The 15,332-nt window shown below is 39.1% G+C and overlaps 1 protein-coding gene across 3 annotated transcripts in view; it reads right to left on the reverse strand.

Annotated features, from left to right (window-relative positions):
- The window catches only part of TMX3 (thioredoxin related transmembrane protein 3), a 28,253-nt gene extending 24,080 nt beyond the window's left edge, over positions 1-4,173 (reverse strand). The window contains exons 1-2 of one of the 3 annotated variants that reach the window (XM_064657671.1): positions 4,065-4,171; positions 3,761-3,815 (exon numbers count right to left, since the gene is read on the reverse strand). In XM_064657671.1, coding sequence (XP_064513741.1) covers positions 3,761-3,815; positions 4,065-4,113 — 104 coding nt within the window. In that variant the 5' untranslated portion in view covers positions 4,114-4,171. Of the gene's footprint in view, positions 1-3,760; positions 3,816-4,064 lie in introns of all 3 variants that reach the window. The other 2 variants (XM_064657681.1, XM_064657691.1) reach the window with 2 other exon arrangements.
- Between the last annotated feature and the right edge of the window lie 11,159 nt (positions 4,174-15,332).

Genomic DNA, 15,332 nt, shown 5'->3' on the forward strand with positions numbered 1-15,332 from the left:
ATCTCTAATATTAACACACAAAGCAATTTTAGTTCAACCGCCTTTAACAATCTACTATAGGTGTGTCAGTTTATGGCTTTATTGAAATTGCACACAAGAAACCAACTTACTGGAATAAAAATGTTCAAGTGATTGATAAAAACCAGAGATACACAAGTACTACTGAATATTTTTAATGCCAGACAAATGACATTTAAGTGAATTGACTAGCTTTATTAACTGTAAATCTGTCACTAAATGCTAAAACCTCTAAAATAAAAATAGAACATGATAAATCAAAGTTGCTACCTTCCAAAATGCTGCTTACACAATTCACTGAACTGTTGTCACTACATGATAATACGAATTATTGCATTACTTCACGATTTCTATGTAGATAAATAATTAAGCCAGAAATTCAACGTAAGGTTTATTTCTGTAAGACAGGCTTCATAAAAGTGACTAGGACTGGGATTAATGTCACATGCTATAACATACATGATACAACATTCGTACTGCAACACTCCTATTGTGAAAAGAAATGAATATTTTTATATAATTATGTAGTGTGTGATCTACACTCTAAAATCCGCTTAACAGAAGTTATAGCCCAACTCACCAATTCCCAATACACAGCATGCCTATAAATGGCTCATAGGCAGTAAGCAGAATCAGAGAATATTTATTATATTTCATTTAAAGCTGAACCTGTAATAGTCCATAATGGTCTTGAAGAAATACTAATGCTGATGGTGGCTTGCTGTTTGAAAGAAATAATTCAGAAATCATGAATACAATCTAATTACAATGCTGAGTGTTTGAAACTTAGAAATGCAGCATTTCACTGGTAAATTCCAGCCTTTTTTATTGATGGCATAACAAGGTTGCAATACCTGTACAGCAGGAAAGGTATTTGCAGCAACTAACATAAAACTGCTCTAGGAAAGCAGCATTTTTAAGTCACAAAATTGCTTAGTTGAGCAACTCACTAAAAATTTACTTCACCACCCTAAATGCTATAGAGGTAATGAAAAAACCAGTTAGAGTCTGGCATCTCTTGAGAACTCTAACAGAGCTACAGCTAACTTCCAATTACAATGTTAAATAATTGGTTATGATGCAAGAGGCAGAAAGCAGCTACTGAATCATAAGATCCTGGCTGTGCTTTAATTTAGAATATCACTTTTGCTTTGTAAAAGAAGAATTTACAATTAATTGTTCTCCTCCCTCTGCCACAGTACAACTGTTACAGGAGATTGCAAAGAACATTACAGCACTGAGAAAGGTAGACTAAAATCTTACAAAACCAGTAGACAGCAATGAAAAAAGGAAAAGAAAAGAAACGTCTGGAAGCTGAATATTCCAATGGAATCTAATAACTTTGGCCTAAGGTAATATAAAAAAATACCATAGTTTTTACAATAATAAATTTCATTCACAAGCACCTATTTAATCAACTGCCACAGAAACTAAAATTTCAAGTGTGACAAAAACCCAACTATAAAAACTAGTAGTTTTGGTAATGTCAATGATTAAATTACTAGACAATATTAAGAAAGTTCAATATCCTGCTGAACAGAACCAGAAGTTTCTGTACGAAAGAGTATTCAAGCATTCTATGAAGGTGCTATTCCTAGGACCTATAAATATATTTTCTGTTGTAACATTTCAGTGCCTCTTTTTAAATGAGTTGTGCAATCAATCCCCTGTCAGCTGACAGAGACACAATCACATTGATGGAAAGGTGTTGCACATCCTTGAATCAAAATTATTTGTCTCAAATACATACCTCTTCCAAACTACATGATCAAATGTTCTCTCAACCTCCACTTAAACCAAGCACCTCACTTAATCATGAACAGTTAAAAGAAACCAGTATGAAGCAAAACTGAAAACCAAGCCCACAATTACGAGGGCCTTCAACCAACACAGCTGCTGTGTTTATTCCTTGCTGTCTTGCTTCTTACTCCCTTTGCACCGTTTCTTATGCTTCTGATCCTGCGTTGAGCCACCAGTACATCCTCACAGAGAGAAAAATATTTCCCTTTTTAATTAGGTTACTTAACTGCTTCATTATCACACTAGAAGAAGTACACAAACATTGCAAGATGAATACTGATCTGAGGCAGCAGATCAGCAGCACAAGCCAATAGGTACCACAGCTTTTATTCTGCATCCCTTCCATAGCCCAGCTGGGTGATGCTGACTACCTTGTACCTCTGTTAGTTCTGCTCTGAGACTTCTTTTTCCCATATCCTGCAAACTTGGGAAAGGGACACACATCTTATACTAGTTGGCATTGTTTACAACTACCAGAATTCAAATAAAACCCAAAACTTTCAGCAACAGCAAAAAGTCCATTAAGTTTAGGTATCTATCAAATGGAAAATTTGAAATTTCACCAGTCACTGCTTCCAGGTTTGTTTTTTTTTTAAAATTGTTATCCTGATCTTTTTCACCATTTGCCAAGTAGCTAAAAAAGAAAAAAAGACACAAAAACCCCCCTGTCCTGAACAACTCATCAATTCTTACTCCCAAGTGCAAAGACAGGTATCTCTGTAGTTTTGTAGTTGAAAAATCCAAGTGTTGTAAAACAGAATTTTCTTTTATCGGTTATTTAAAAAGTTATGTGACTACAGATTTATGTTTTCTCACTCCAAAACAGCAAATGCATTTAAATTCACGCCTGTACAAACATGATATGGGAATGTGATGCAGGAGCACAGATACATTCACTTAGCCTATCTTCAGTCCTTGAAAATACGAGTCATGTAATTTATGTCAGGTAATTTTTTGGGGCAACAGCACCTACGTAACCACCAAACTGCTAAAGCAAGGCAGTACACGACCAACGACACTACACAACCAGCTTAATGGCAGGATTGCCCATTTCAACTCCTACACAGTCTCAGGGCTGATTCTGCTGTAAAGGCACGTTTTTACACTGGAATGTAACTGGCACTTCAAGCAGCCACGAACTAGTCCTCCAAGCCTCCTTCTCTTTTCCGTTTCTGGCCATGCATGAATGCACTTATACTCGTTCTCCCAGTCCCCTGCAGCAGCCACGCAGCAAACTCTAATGAAGAACCTGGTTAAACACAATCAGCTTTTACTTGGGGCAGGCACGAATACACCACTATATTTACACTACCAAAAAGCAAGAAAGAACAAGGAACTCCAAGAACATTTCTGGCAATACCACCTGCAATAACAGCTTTAAAAACACCTGAAAAATTAAATTGTTCCTCAGGTTCGTTAACTGAACCTATTTAATAGGTGAGATTGAGGGAAGGCCTCATCATGGTCTACAACTTCTTCATGAGGGGAAGCAGAGGGGCAGACACTGATTTCCTGTCTGAGGTGACTCGAGGGAATGGTCTGAAGTAGTGTTAAGGGAGGTTTACATTGGATATTAGAGAGAGGTTCTTCACCCAGAGGGTGGTTGGGCACTGGAACAGGCTCTCCAGAGAAGTGGTCACAGCACCAAGCCTGACAGAGTTCAAGAAGCATTTGGACGATACACTCAGTCACATGGTGTGATTTTCGGGGCTATCCTGCATAGGGTCAGGAGTTGGCCTTCAGAGCCTTGTGGGTTCCCTCTAACACAGAACATTCGATGATACTTCGGGCCACAGTCTTTCTGCCATTACTGCTAAGAAAAAGGCAAACTTTTCCAGTGCAGCTTTCTTGACAAGCACACTATGCACAAAGTCTGGGGTCATGCTCCCCACAAGAACACAAGCACTATTTAGGCCATAAGGCAGGACACCCCAGTACTTACGACTCATCCAGATCCTTCACAAAACCCGCGCCTGACGCCACCACATGTGCCACCACTGCGAGGCAAGGAGAAGCGTTCCGTGAGTGATGTCCGAGTCACCCCGGGGCTCTCCCCCACGCCAAGCGACAGGCTCACCGCGCTGACAGCCGCCCCTCCTCCCTCGACCCTGGCCCCTCTCGCCTCCAGCGCTCCCCCACAGCCCAGCCCGCCCCTCCCCTGCCGCCCTGCTCCCAGCCTCACCGCTTTTACCTCCCTCTATCCCCCCCGCCCAAGCCCGGAGGAGCTGCTGCCTCCCGCCCATCACCTGCCGCCCAGAGGAGGCCCCGCGTCCGCGCGCCCGCCGCCGCTGCCATGTTCCCGGGAGCCGCGCCACGGCCGGAACGGGAAGCGCCGACCTTTCCCCACGGCGCACGCGCGGAGGCCACGGGCGAGGGACGGGAGGTGGCGGCGGCTTTGGGGGCGCTTCACGCAGGCGAGGGCGGTGGGTCTGGCTGAGGGCACGGTGACCACCACGGTCCGGCCCGGCCCGGGGGTTTCCGCGGCGCCGAAGGGCGCCCTTGGAGGCAGCGAGCGGGGAGGCGAGTGTGACACCGTGACACGGGGCCGGGATGCGGCGCGGGTGGACGCTGTCATCTCCCCGGTGGGGAGACTCGTTCAGTTGGATCAATGCTCTGGTTCCTTGCAAAAAATAAACCACGTCCTCCTTTGAGCAGGAACACGTGTGCCGTCTGTCATGTTGCCCGCTCTCTGCCGTGGGTAGAGCTCATCCCGCCCCACTTGGCTGCGGTGTCAGCAGCCCTCCTTCAGCTTGTGTGTGAAACACTTGTTCCCTGCTACTCTGTGTCTGTAACTTTCTCTTTAGCTTCCCTCGTACAAATGTGTTACAGTCTTTCCTGTTTCCAAGTACGTCGTTTCTCTGTCAGTGCGGATCTGCAGGTCCTGAAAGGTCAAAGAATCCTGCTGTGAAAGGTTTTTTAAAAAGCTGAGTGAAAGCAGGGCTGGGATTTCTCAGCCTGGAAAAGAGAAGGCTTGGGGGGGTCCTAATCAATATGTATAAGCATCTGAAGGGGGATGCAAACAGAACAAAGCCAGGCTCTTTCCGGTGGTGCCCACTGACAGGACAAAAGATAATGGGCATAAACTGAAACAGAAGGTTCTCTCTGAACATCAGGAAGCACTTTTTCACTGTGAGGGTGACTGAGCACTGCCTACCAGTCCTCCACCTCATAAGCCACCTGGATGTGGTCCTAAGCAAACAGTTCTGGACAGTCCTGTTTGAGCAGGGGTTTTGGACCAAATGACCTCCAGATGTCCCTCCTAACCTCAACCATTCTGTGATTCTATGTTCTGTTCCTTCTCAGTTTTGACTCCTGCAGCCTAAGTTCTTACATACACCTTTCTTCCTATGGCAGAATTACTTTCTTCAGCTGTACATGCAAATGTTTGAGATCGTTGTTGGAAACAGAATTTGCCTCTGTATGCATGTGTGTGTGTGCATACCTGCTAGTATTTACGTGTATGTGGATACATGTTCTCCTCCTGGCTGTTCATTGCCTTCCTCACTAGGCCATACCTAGTCTGGCAAAGACCTCCTCTTCAATTAATGCTTTGTGGGTAAAGTATGTTGGATTCATGAAATGATTCCCGGAGTTGTCCACTCATTGGAAAAGCTAACTTCCATAAGTCCATTGGCTGAGAAACAGGTCAAGGCCTGAGAGTATATGCCATAGCTCACATTAGAATTCTAAAGGATCTGACTCTGGCCTATGGTAGACATATTTTTTCTTACCCATATTTCACAGAGGGATTATACAGCATTAGGTCTTAAAAAGACTATTTCACTTTTTTTTTCCCCCTAATCACCCTCCCCCCCCAGCTAATAAGTTCCTAACATCTGTAGTGGATAAACTGTTACAATTATTCATTGAAAGCAGATACTTTCTTTTCCATGCATTTCACTTTCTGTATACCACAGTTAGCTAAATACCGTCTGTATGCCTGATCAAATGAAAGCTGGCATCTTTTTGATCCTAATCTAGCTACTGTCTAGACTGAGACAATGAAAACAATTTACTCCATCAGTCCTTTAGTGGAAAATCCATACTGGAGAAAATGGGATACTGTTAAATTAGTATAATCCTGTTTTCTTACTCAGACAGTTCATAGTCGACTTTAAATAACTTTTGAAGTGAAATAAACATTTTATGTAGTTTTGTATGGATTTGAATAAATTCTTCTAGATCCTATTTGTTAGCTTTGAAGTTTATTCTCTTTGCAAATAATGGAATATGATTGTTAAGCTTTTGCATTTGGCAAGCCAGGGTTGTCTTCTGCAATAGAGTACGAGCCTGTTTTCTTGAAATATTTTATCTTGAAATTGAAGGAGTCACTTTATATTTACTTCTTTGTAATTAAATTTATGTAAACCCACATACACAACACTGTGCTATATTTATTTATACAGTTTTTTATGAAGCTTTACTGCATAAAATGTATATAAAAGATAGTTCTTGCTCTGCAGCCAAGTAAAAGTATTGTGGAAACAGCGTATAACATGCAAAACAAATAAACTGGATAATAATGGATGAGGTCTAGAGAAATGTCAAGGGGGTTTTGTGTTTTTCTTATTTCTACTATGAATATTTCATTTGAAAAAGATACAAGATTAATGTATTACTGTTAATAGATTACTAAATTCCTAAATTCACTGGAGAACTTAGTGTAGAAAAGGGATGATTTGGTATATGCACAATACTATCAAAATCCTGAGAGGTACTGCAGGAAAAAGTGGGAATTATAGGGACACCAGTAACCAATGAAACATTGGAAACTGAACATCAAGGGTTCAAAGATTCCTTCCAATCCATATAGTGTAGGAAGATTTAATGGTCCTGCTGTCCCAAAGAGTAGTTGTTTTTTTTCAACCTGTTAGACAGGGAAATTCAACAAAGACAAGTTCCAAGCTTTGCCCCATGGCCTGCTGAAGGTGGTTCTACAGTGCAATTTTGCTGTTGCAAGATTTTCGATCTGTTTGAGCAGTCTGTCCACTCTTCTTGACCTGTATGAAGGGCAGGGAAAAGGATGGTTTACCTGTAGCTCCATCTAAATTATACAGTGCAGACTTAGTTTTACTGGAATGTGTGTACTTTTGCTTTAAGAGAAATAATCTCTTTCAAATAAATTTCTGTCTAAGATTCATTACCTTGTAAACAGAATATCAAGGTTGATTTCAATACACATTTGCATAAATAAAATACTTAGACTATTAAAATTCTTTTACGCATCTTTATTATTATACAGTGGATAATGTATCCATGACACCATACTAAAGGAGACTTCCCAGCACTGCCCAGCCAGGCATGAAAGGTTGTATGGAAGGATCAGATTAAAAATATAGAAAGGGGATGGAAGAGTAGAAAGAAAGAAGAAAGATGTGGGAAAAAGAGGAAAGAAAGCAAAATGAGAGCTTGAACAAGAAAAGGAGGCACAGAGGAAGATGTAAGAGTGTTCTGATACGGACGAAGTTTTGGAGGTAGGTTTGGTGGTCAATTAATAATGTGGCCCATACCAAGAGCTTATGATAGAAAGGGAAGAAGAGAAGTTAAGAAAAGTCAAGAACCTGAGATGTGGAAAAGACAACAGGTTCTATCTAATGAAGAAGGCAAACCAAGAAATTCACATGCCTTCTAATTTTGCAGCCATTAGTATCCCTCAATGATGCTACTATTTTGGGGTATATATTACTATTTGTTTTATATAAATTTTACTGTATATTTTTATTTCATTGTATCTTATGTACTAAGTGTATTTGCTATTATATGAAATTTGTAAACATCAAAATGGCGTTTCTGAACATTTGGACAAAGATTTTATACAAAAAGTTTTTCAGCTATTCATGTTTTCCTTTCAGTTGTGTGAAATCTGAGAAAGTGTGGGAAAATATATATTTTAATTTTTGTAGAAGTAGTCCAAGAAATAGCTTAGTAATTTCAAAATTAAAAGAGATTTTTGAAAGTATAGAAAAATATATTTTCTATTACTTCATAAGGAACAGATATTCTGTATTTCAAAAATATTCACCTCCTTGGTATTTACCTTTTATCAAAAAGTTAAAATTACAGCGCTCACAATTAAGAATTGGTCTCAAGACATGTTAAGCAGAACAAAAATCTGAATATTACTCAAATAGCTTTTCATATGAACAGCATGGACTACCATAATGAAGAAGGAGGGAGGATATGTGCTTTAATTCAAAAGAGATAAGTGCACATTTGTGAATAAACACTTACCCTGTTGTTACATTTTTAGAAAACACATCTGTGCACTTGTATAACTACATGCCAGCAACAGAAGTGTTTGTCTTCATGTGTAATACCAGTACCATCACAAACAAGATCATCAGTAATTGCATCATTCAGTATTGAATGTTTTAATGCACAATATGCTGCTATAAATAGTTGATATCAGTGTTCTTTATTTCTCTTTTACTACAAGAATAAGCTGTACTGATATTTAGTATCTTCCTATAGTGACTGCACCTATGATAGTGGGTCTGTACCAGCTTATTTGTGTCAGTATCTGTCTGTGCCATAAAATGAACTAACCAGTAACACATTTTTCATGAACCATAATTAAATTCAAAGTACTAATAAACTTGTACTGAAATAAATTCATGTTTAATTAGAAGAACACATGATCTGGTACACTTTGGGGACTTTTTACGTGCCTTGCATGAGAATGCTTGCAGGTTTTGCAAGGTGCAACATGAAGTAGAATCTGAATTAAAAACATAATTTTGATCGCACTAATACTGTTGACACTGGCAGGAGGACTTGTCTGGTCCTGCATTAACAATTTGCCTTTCCATATAACTTTAGTTTAAAATTCAACTGATCCTTAGAGTTTGGGGCTTTTTTTGTTTGGTTGGTTCTTTTGGGGGGTTTTGTTAATTTTGATTGTTTGTTTTTTTGGGTGGAGGGTTGTGTGTGTGTGTGTTGAAGATTGAATTTTTTTTTCTTTAGCATTATATTTTTTTGTATATTTATATGCATTCCTTTTATGACAGAGACACCTGGTGGCCTTTGGGTATATTTACAGAAACAACATTTTTCTTTTTTTTTTTTTGGTGGATTTGCTGGATTTGCTTTATCATTTATATATCACTTATTTAGAACCTCCTCCATTATGGTACTATATAATTTGCAAATCAAATTAAGAACACTTACACATTATCCAACATGTACTAGATATTGATACTCATGGCTGATCATGATTATTTTTCTAGAATCTTCCCTCCCAGAGCTGTATGGAAGAGAGATTTGAGCATATTATAGACTAAGTGGAGTAAAAACATATTTCTTCCAGAATTTAATTTTTAGAATAATAGGTATTTGGTTTTCATGTTTTCAGTATTCAGTTTATATATTCTGTTTATGATTTACCATATTCTAAGAGACTGAAATAATGACCAAAAGGTTCTGTCAGAACCAGTTTAATGTTCAGATCAACATGTTAGTATATGACAGAAATGCTTTCTACAATAGAAACACTGGCAAGAACAGGACTATGCTACCATAGAAAAGTTTTAATAATACTTCATGCATACGTCATTTTTTAAATAATAGACAATTACAGCCAATTACACAGGATACTATCGTTAGATCTCTTCTTACACCACTCCCAGACTGTCAGGCAGACAGTGTCGATCAGGTCCTGATGCAATGCCTCTGGTGATACAGCAGCTTCTTCCAGTTTCCGTGACTGTAGCTGTCCCGCCACAGCAGCCCTTGACATGCACCCACAGCAGGGACCTGTTCAGACAGCTCCAGCAGATTCCTGACCTTCTTGTAATGCAGCTGGGCAAGGACATAACCTGCTGCAACTAGGTGGACAGGTGCTGTTGTCCAGCCACAGCCTTCTGAACCAGCAGCTAGGCTTCGGTTTTAGGTAAAAAAAAAATAAAAATCTCCATCCACTTTTTCCATATGGGCATGTTCTGCTAAGTAAATTTTAAATGCTAGGTATCTATATTTTAGTAAGGGTGGGGGTGGGTGGGAGTCAAACTGAATTTTTGCTCCTAAAATACATTCCATTCACTTCAAGAAATACAAATAACATAAGGACATTATTATCCAGATTTAGAATGTGGTTTTACAGCTTTTACTGTAAGGAAACAAAATTGACATTGCAATTATTTTCATTGGTGATTATCTTTCTGAGTTGGTTTTTTTTTTATTCAGTAGTTATCAGACTTGCGCCCATGAAGTCATTTAATTAATGCAGTCATTTTTTATTTAAAGTAATATTTGCAGACACTTTGAAATAATTTTTTGCAATGCTTACATTTACACTTCATTTGAGGAGTGGTTTTCACATCTGAATTTCTGTTGTGCTTAGTGCAGTGATTTTCTGTATGTTGCCATGCTGATTTGAAACTTCAAGAGAATAATTAATGTAAAAGAAATGTATGAAACTGTAGGGACCTGTCCTCTGCAAGATTTGCATTTAGCTTTATTATACTTTAATTTTCACTCTTATGCTGGCTGCCAGAATACTTCCCCGTCACTATGGCTATAGGAACTAGAACACATTAACAGTATTTTAGGGAGATCCAGAGGAAATATAAAGAGTTATTCAACAGTATTTTCTTCCTAACTTAGCCACATCTTTTTATAGCAAAAATATTCAGCATTTAGGAGGCAAGAAAAAGAAAACAAAAGAAAATATGCTTTAAATTAATGTTAGTTAACATAGCTGCTGGTGTAATTTAAGTCAAAGCACATTAATAACAGTGTGGTCAGATAAATTTAGAGGTATTCTTGGTGTGCAGCAGATGTTACCTGGCAAATAAAAACCTTGTAACTTGAGGCAGGAGACAGGCAAAAAGTTGAAATTATGCATGGATGAAGTAATTAGTGAATTCTTGAAGACTTGGTTCAGAGTAATTTAAACAAGGATTACTTGTACATCTTGACAATTTTTAGACCTGGCCTAAAAAACCGAATGCCTGTATTTGCAAGTGTTGTTTTTCTTTAATAGAAAGATGGTTGCAGACAAAGAAATAATACTTTTGGAATTTACATCAACTTGTTTGGCAAGAGGTTCTTCTTTAACTTGATGGAACTGTGCTGAATCCAGGATCGGAGAGCAAGCTTCCATTACTGTCACTCACTTAATAAGGGAATGTCCCCCCAAGGTAGGGAGTGAACGACTTACATGCCTCATACAGTCTGAATCCACACCAGATGTAAAGTAGAATTGCAACATGCTTTCGTAATAGATTTTATTGGTTAAAAAGAAAAAAAAAGTTCCCTTGCCTCTTAGCACTATTAAATAGTTATCTTTCCCCTTTCAGACTTTTCAGTTATTATCTGTATTTGACAAAACTAAATTGTTACTAAAGCAATGGTTTCATGCTGATGAAGAATGTTACATAGCTTTTCTTCATCATACTGATGACTGTCTGGTTGGGTGGTGTCATGTAAGTGATGACAATTGCATGTCAGAAAGTCGCAAATCTAAAAGTGGAGCAGGAACCTTCCTCTGAGTGCCAGAAGTAACCAGCTTCCAGCCTCCATCTTCATGGGAGGCTTGATTTTCTCACACCTGATAAGCACAGAGTCTACCTGCACTCTTTTCATTACTGTTGAAGGTTCTTGAAGCTGCAGGGTCTTGGAGATGATCCTGTTGTTGTGGGATGTTATAGGTGACCATCACCTCCACCATTTCCAGCCACTGAGGACCATCCCAGTGTGCCAAGACAGAAAAGAATCTCTGTCCCAGGCTGGTCCTTGGCATTGTCTCTGTTGATCCTTTTTGTGACCAAGTTTGTGTCTCTGTGGGCTATTGTTTATGGTTTCCTCCTTTAGTCATTATTGAGTAAAGAATACTCAGTGCATTGAAAAGGTTCTTGATCCGATAATGATTTTAGTGAATCAAGTGCTCTCCCCTTCCACATGCCCTTACACCAAACTATTTCTCATAATCTCTGATGTTACACAGTCTGGTGACCTCCTCCTGCAGCCACTTTGCTTGGTCACAAGAGCAGGCTGGCAAGGAGCCCAGCTCTCCTTGCTCCAACCTCAGCCAGAGGCTCCAGACATCCCTGCAGCCACATCCCTGCAGAGCTACAGCTCCTCTGGAGCTCACGCTGGTTCAAGGCCTCTGCTGTGCTGGAGCAGTTCCTCCAGCAGAGCTTGGGGACTATGCCCTGTGGGATGTCACCAGCGCTGCTGAGCACAGGAAGGCACTTCTCAGCAGAGCATCTGTCCCCCCTTTTCTGTGCACTCTTCTGTGCCAACTGCTGCTGGTGCCTCCCTGGGCAGTGCCCTGTGTCTGACAGTGCCCATCACCCATCACACCAGAGCAGATCTGTAATGGCCATGAGGTCAAGAAGCAAATAGGCTGGATTTGGTGTGCTGCACATTGCATAAAGATTCCAGTCGTGGCCCAGGGACAAATGAGGTTTGTGGAGAGGATTACTGTGACTAGTGCCACCAAAGGGACTTCTGGGATAAATCCTGTCCTAGTCAGCTGACACATGGTGGTGCAGTAACAAGCAGATATAGTTGAGATACAGCTTTTAGAGAAGAGGGATTCTCTCCACACAGATGGTCTGGACATGCTGAAGGCTGCCTTTTTTTATTTTTAAGACTTCCATATAACGTTTTCATTAATCAAGATATACCTGCTCCCTGATGATAAAATAAAGTTTACAGGTTTACCCAGTTCTTTAGATGAAGGAAAATATTTCAGCTTTTCAAGTTTCTTGCTTCTCTCCCCTCTTGTTCCCATATAAGTAACAATATGAAGATTCTATAAAGCAAAATTCTCAGAAAATCTTAAAGCATTTTCCTGTTTTAAAGATTGGGTAACTGAGGCACATAAAAAGAATGTGAGGTGTTTATGCACTGCAGCTTTAAGACACAACCCAGGGTTTTGAAAAAAAACATGTCAAAAGGCAAAACTAGTAAAATCACTAATTGTAAGAAGTAGCCATTTGACTAAATGCTTGGGAAATACACTGCATTGTTAGTAGGAAGCAGGAGTGTCTTATAGGAAAGAGAAAAATCTTTAAATGATACCAAAGGTTTCTTCTCCTGTGATAACCACACTGCCTTGAAAATAGTCACAGCATATGTTTAGACCTTACCTATATTTTTTCTCAAAATTAACAACAAAGTTATACATTTGAAGTATAAAAACTACATATTCTTGTCTGAAATACTGCATTTTGCTGGATACACCTTCATTCTTATTGCACCTACTCTGTAACATGGACATTATGCTGGTGCAGAGTCCAGCTAATAATAGTAATGATGTTATTTTACGTAATTTTCATTTGAAGAAATTACTTATGTCTGTGAAATCAATCAAGCAGTTTTAGTAGATAGTAGCTAGTAGATTCTGATTATGCAATTCTTAAATATTGCATTCACTATAGGATAAATAATGAGGTATTAATAGTTTTCAGTTTTAATAAATTTTCTTAAAATATAATTTTAACCATTCTGAATTATTTTATGTGCTCAATTTAATTTTCATAATTATTCTTCAGTAAGCAAATCTACATAAATACAAGAGCTGTTGACATAAAATTTAATAAGCAAGCATTTGTATTAGAACTTGGATTTTAATTTTATTTGATCTTACCAGTCAAAGTAGTCAGTAACTATTCACAACTAACTGTGTGTTCAGAATGCAGACTAGAAATTGCATAGATACAATTTTCCAGTTGTGTAAAGGGCAAATAGACTGAAATATTTTTAAGGAAACAATTGTAAATAAAATAAAAGAAAAAAAAGTCAAATTTATTTAAATATTTTCCTATATGTTGTTATCCTGATACTGTGAAAAATCTGATTTTTCCCCTCACTAGGCTGTATTTCACATATGCAGAAAGCATTGTCAATGAGACACTACTCAACATCTGCAGGAGAAATTGCTCTGTAGCTTCCTTAGTCTTTTTTTGGCAACTCCATGGTTAAAATTTTCTACAGTTAAGATGGAAAATGACTTTGCAATTTCCGGCTAAGGTGCTATATCAAATTAGATATAAGTAAAATAACTTCTTAATACTGCCCACTGTAATTTTAATACCTATAGATCTTATTAACCACACAAACATAATCCCATTTAGTTCATTCAAGTTTCTGTGTCACTATGCATATGATGACCACCACCATTCTCGAATCTGAACAGATTAATTTGTTACTGTAAGTCTGCATGTGTTCATATACCACCAAATATCTGTGTGTTTTCTTTCTCCCTCTTCTAATGGGGGGGGGATTTATAGACATACTGTAGTAGGGGATGTAATATGCTTGCATGGTGGAAAAAAAAAAAAGAAAAAGAAATTAATTTTTGTTTTATAAGAACAGTGTTATATTGTTTCAGATGGACATTCAGGCACATTTTTATTTCTTTGCAATGATTCTGACATTTTTGCTTCTTCAAGGGCTGTTTGACAAAGAGGGTGATTAATTCCCAGGGTTTTTCTTTTCTTTGGTGAAATAGTTTCTAAATTGTGGATAATAGCAAACATCTGCAGAGCTCTATTTGTAGAGCCAACAGGATGCAAGTAGATTGTGGGGTGCTAATGTAATAGCTGTGATAAAAACCAGACACTGCATTAATGAAAACCAACCTCTTGGGCTGGTAACTATTATGATTTTCTGTATTGCATCTCTCTGTATACTTTCCACTTAAGAAGGGTTGTCCCCTTTTGAAAGAAAGTCACTGCAGTATGCTATGCAGAGCTTAAACCACATCACATTCACCATGTTACCTGCAGGACATCTTTCCGTAGTTGCGGACAGGAAAGAGAGCCACCAGCCCAAGCGTCTAAGACTGTGAAACACCAAGAGAGACCCTTAGGCCACTGCGAGGGCTGGTGGCCCCGTGGTCTGTCAGGGAGTGGGGAGGTCTTCATCAGGGTCTGTCAGGGCAAGGCATGTCAGGCAGTGCCTGTCCCAGTGGCCCAGCTAGGGGCGCTGGGGCAGACTCAGCCCCGGGCACTGGGCACCTCCCTGGGCCCATGGATGGGCTGAGCAGGTCTGTGGGAGCTGGAGAGCAGCCTTGCTGCAGCAAGTGGCATTGTTCTGTTTGAATAGAAGGATACAGCAGAACCCACAGAGATCATTCCTTGTATTTCAAACATCCAACCAAACATAACAGTACTGTGGATTTTCTTTTAGAGCCAGATATTTTCTGTCACTAGACAGTCAGTGCTGCACTGTGATGTCCTAGCTTTGCCATCTGTTGTCCTGAGGTTAGAGGCTTAGAATCACAGCTAATGTTTTTCCATGGTTCAAAAAGTAAGATTTGATTTCCCTTGCTGTAATCTGAAAGTATGAACATATTATCTGTCCTTTTTGGGATTTGAGACACGATTACACATGCAAAAATTCAGCATTTTCCAGATAAGAGTTTCAATATCAAATAGAGAGATTTTTAGGATTTCTACCTCCTGTAGTTGACAGAAGTACAATTACAGAAGAATTTTCTAAATGCTGTCTCAAAATACCAAAATTTCAAAAAGACTTACTTATCAAGAAAACACTTGTACAAGGTA

Source organism: Pseudopipra pipra, chromosome 1 (assembly GCF_036250125.1).
Source record: "Pseudopipra pipra isolate bDixPip1 chromosome 1, bDixPip1.hap1, whole genome shotgun sequence".
Lineage (NCBI taxonomy): Eukaryota > Metazoa > Chordata > Aves > Passeriformes > Pipridae > Pseudopipra > Pseudopipra pipra.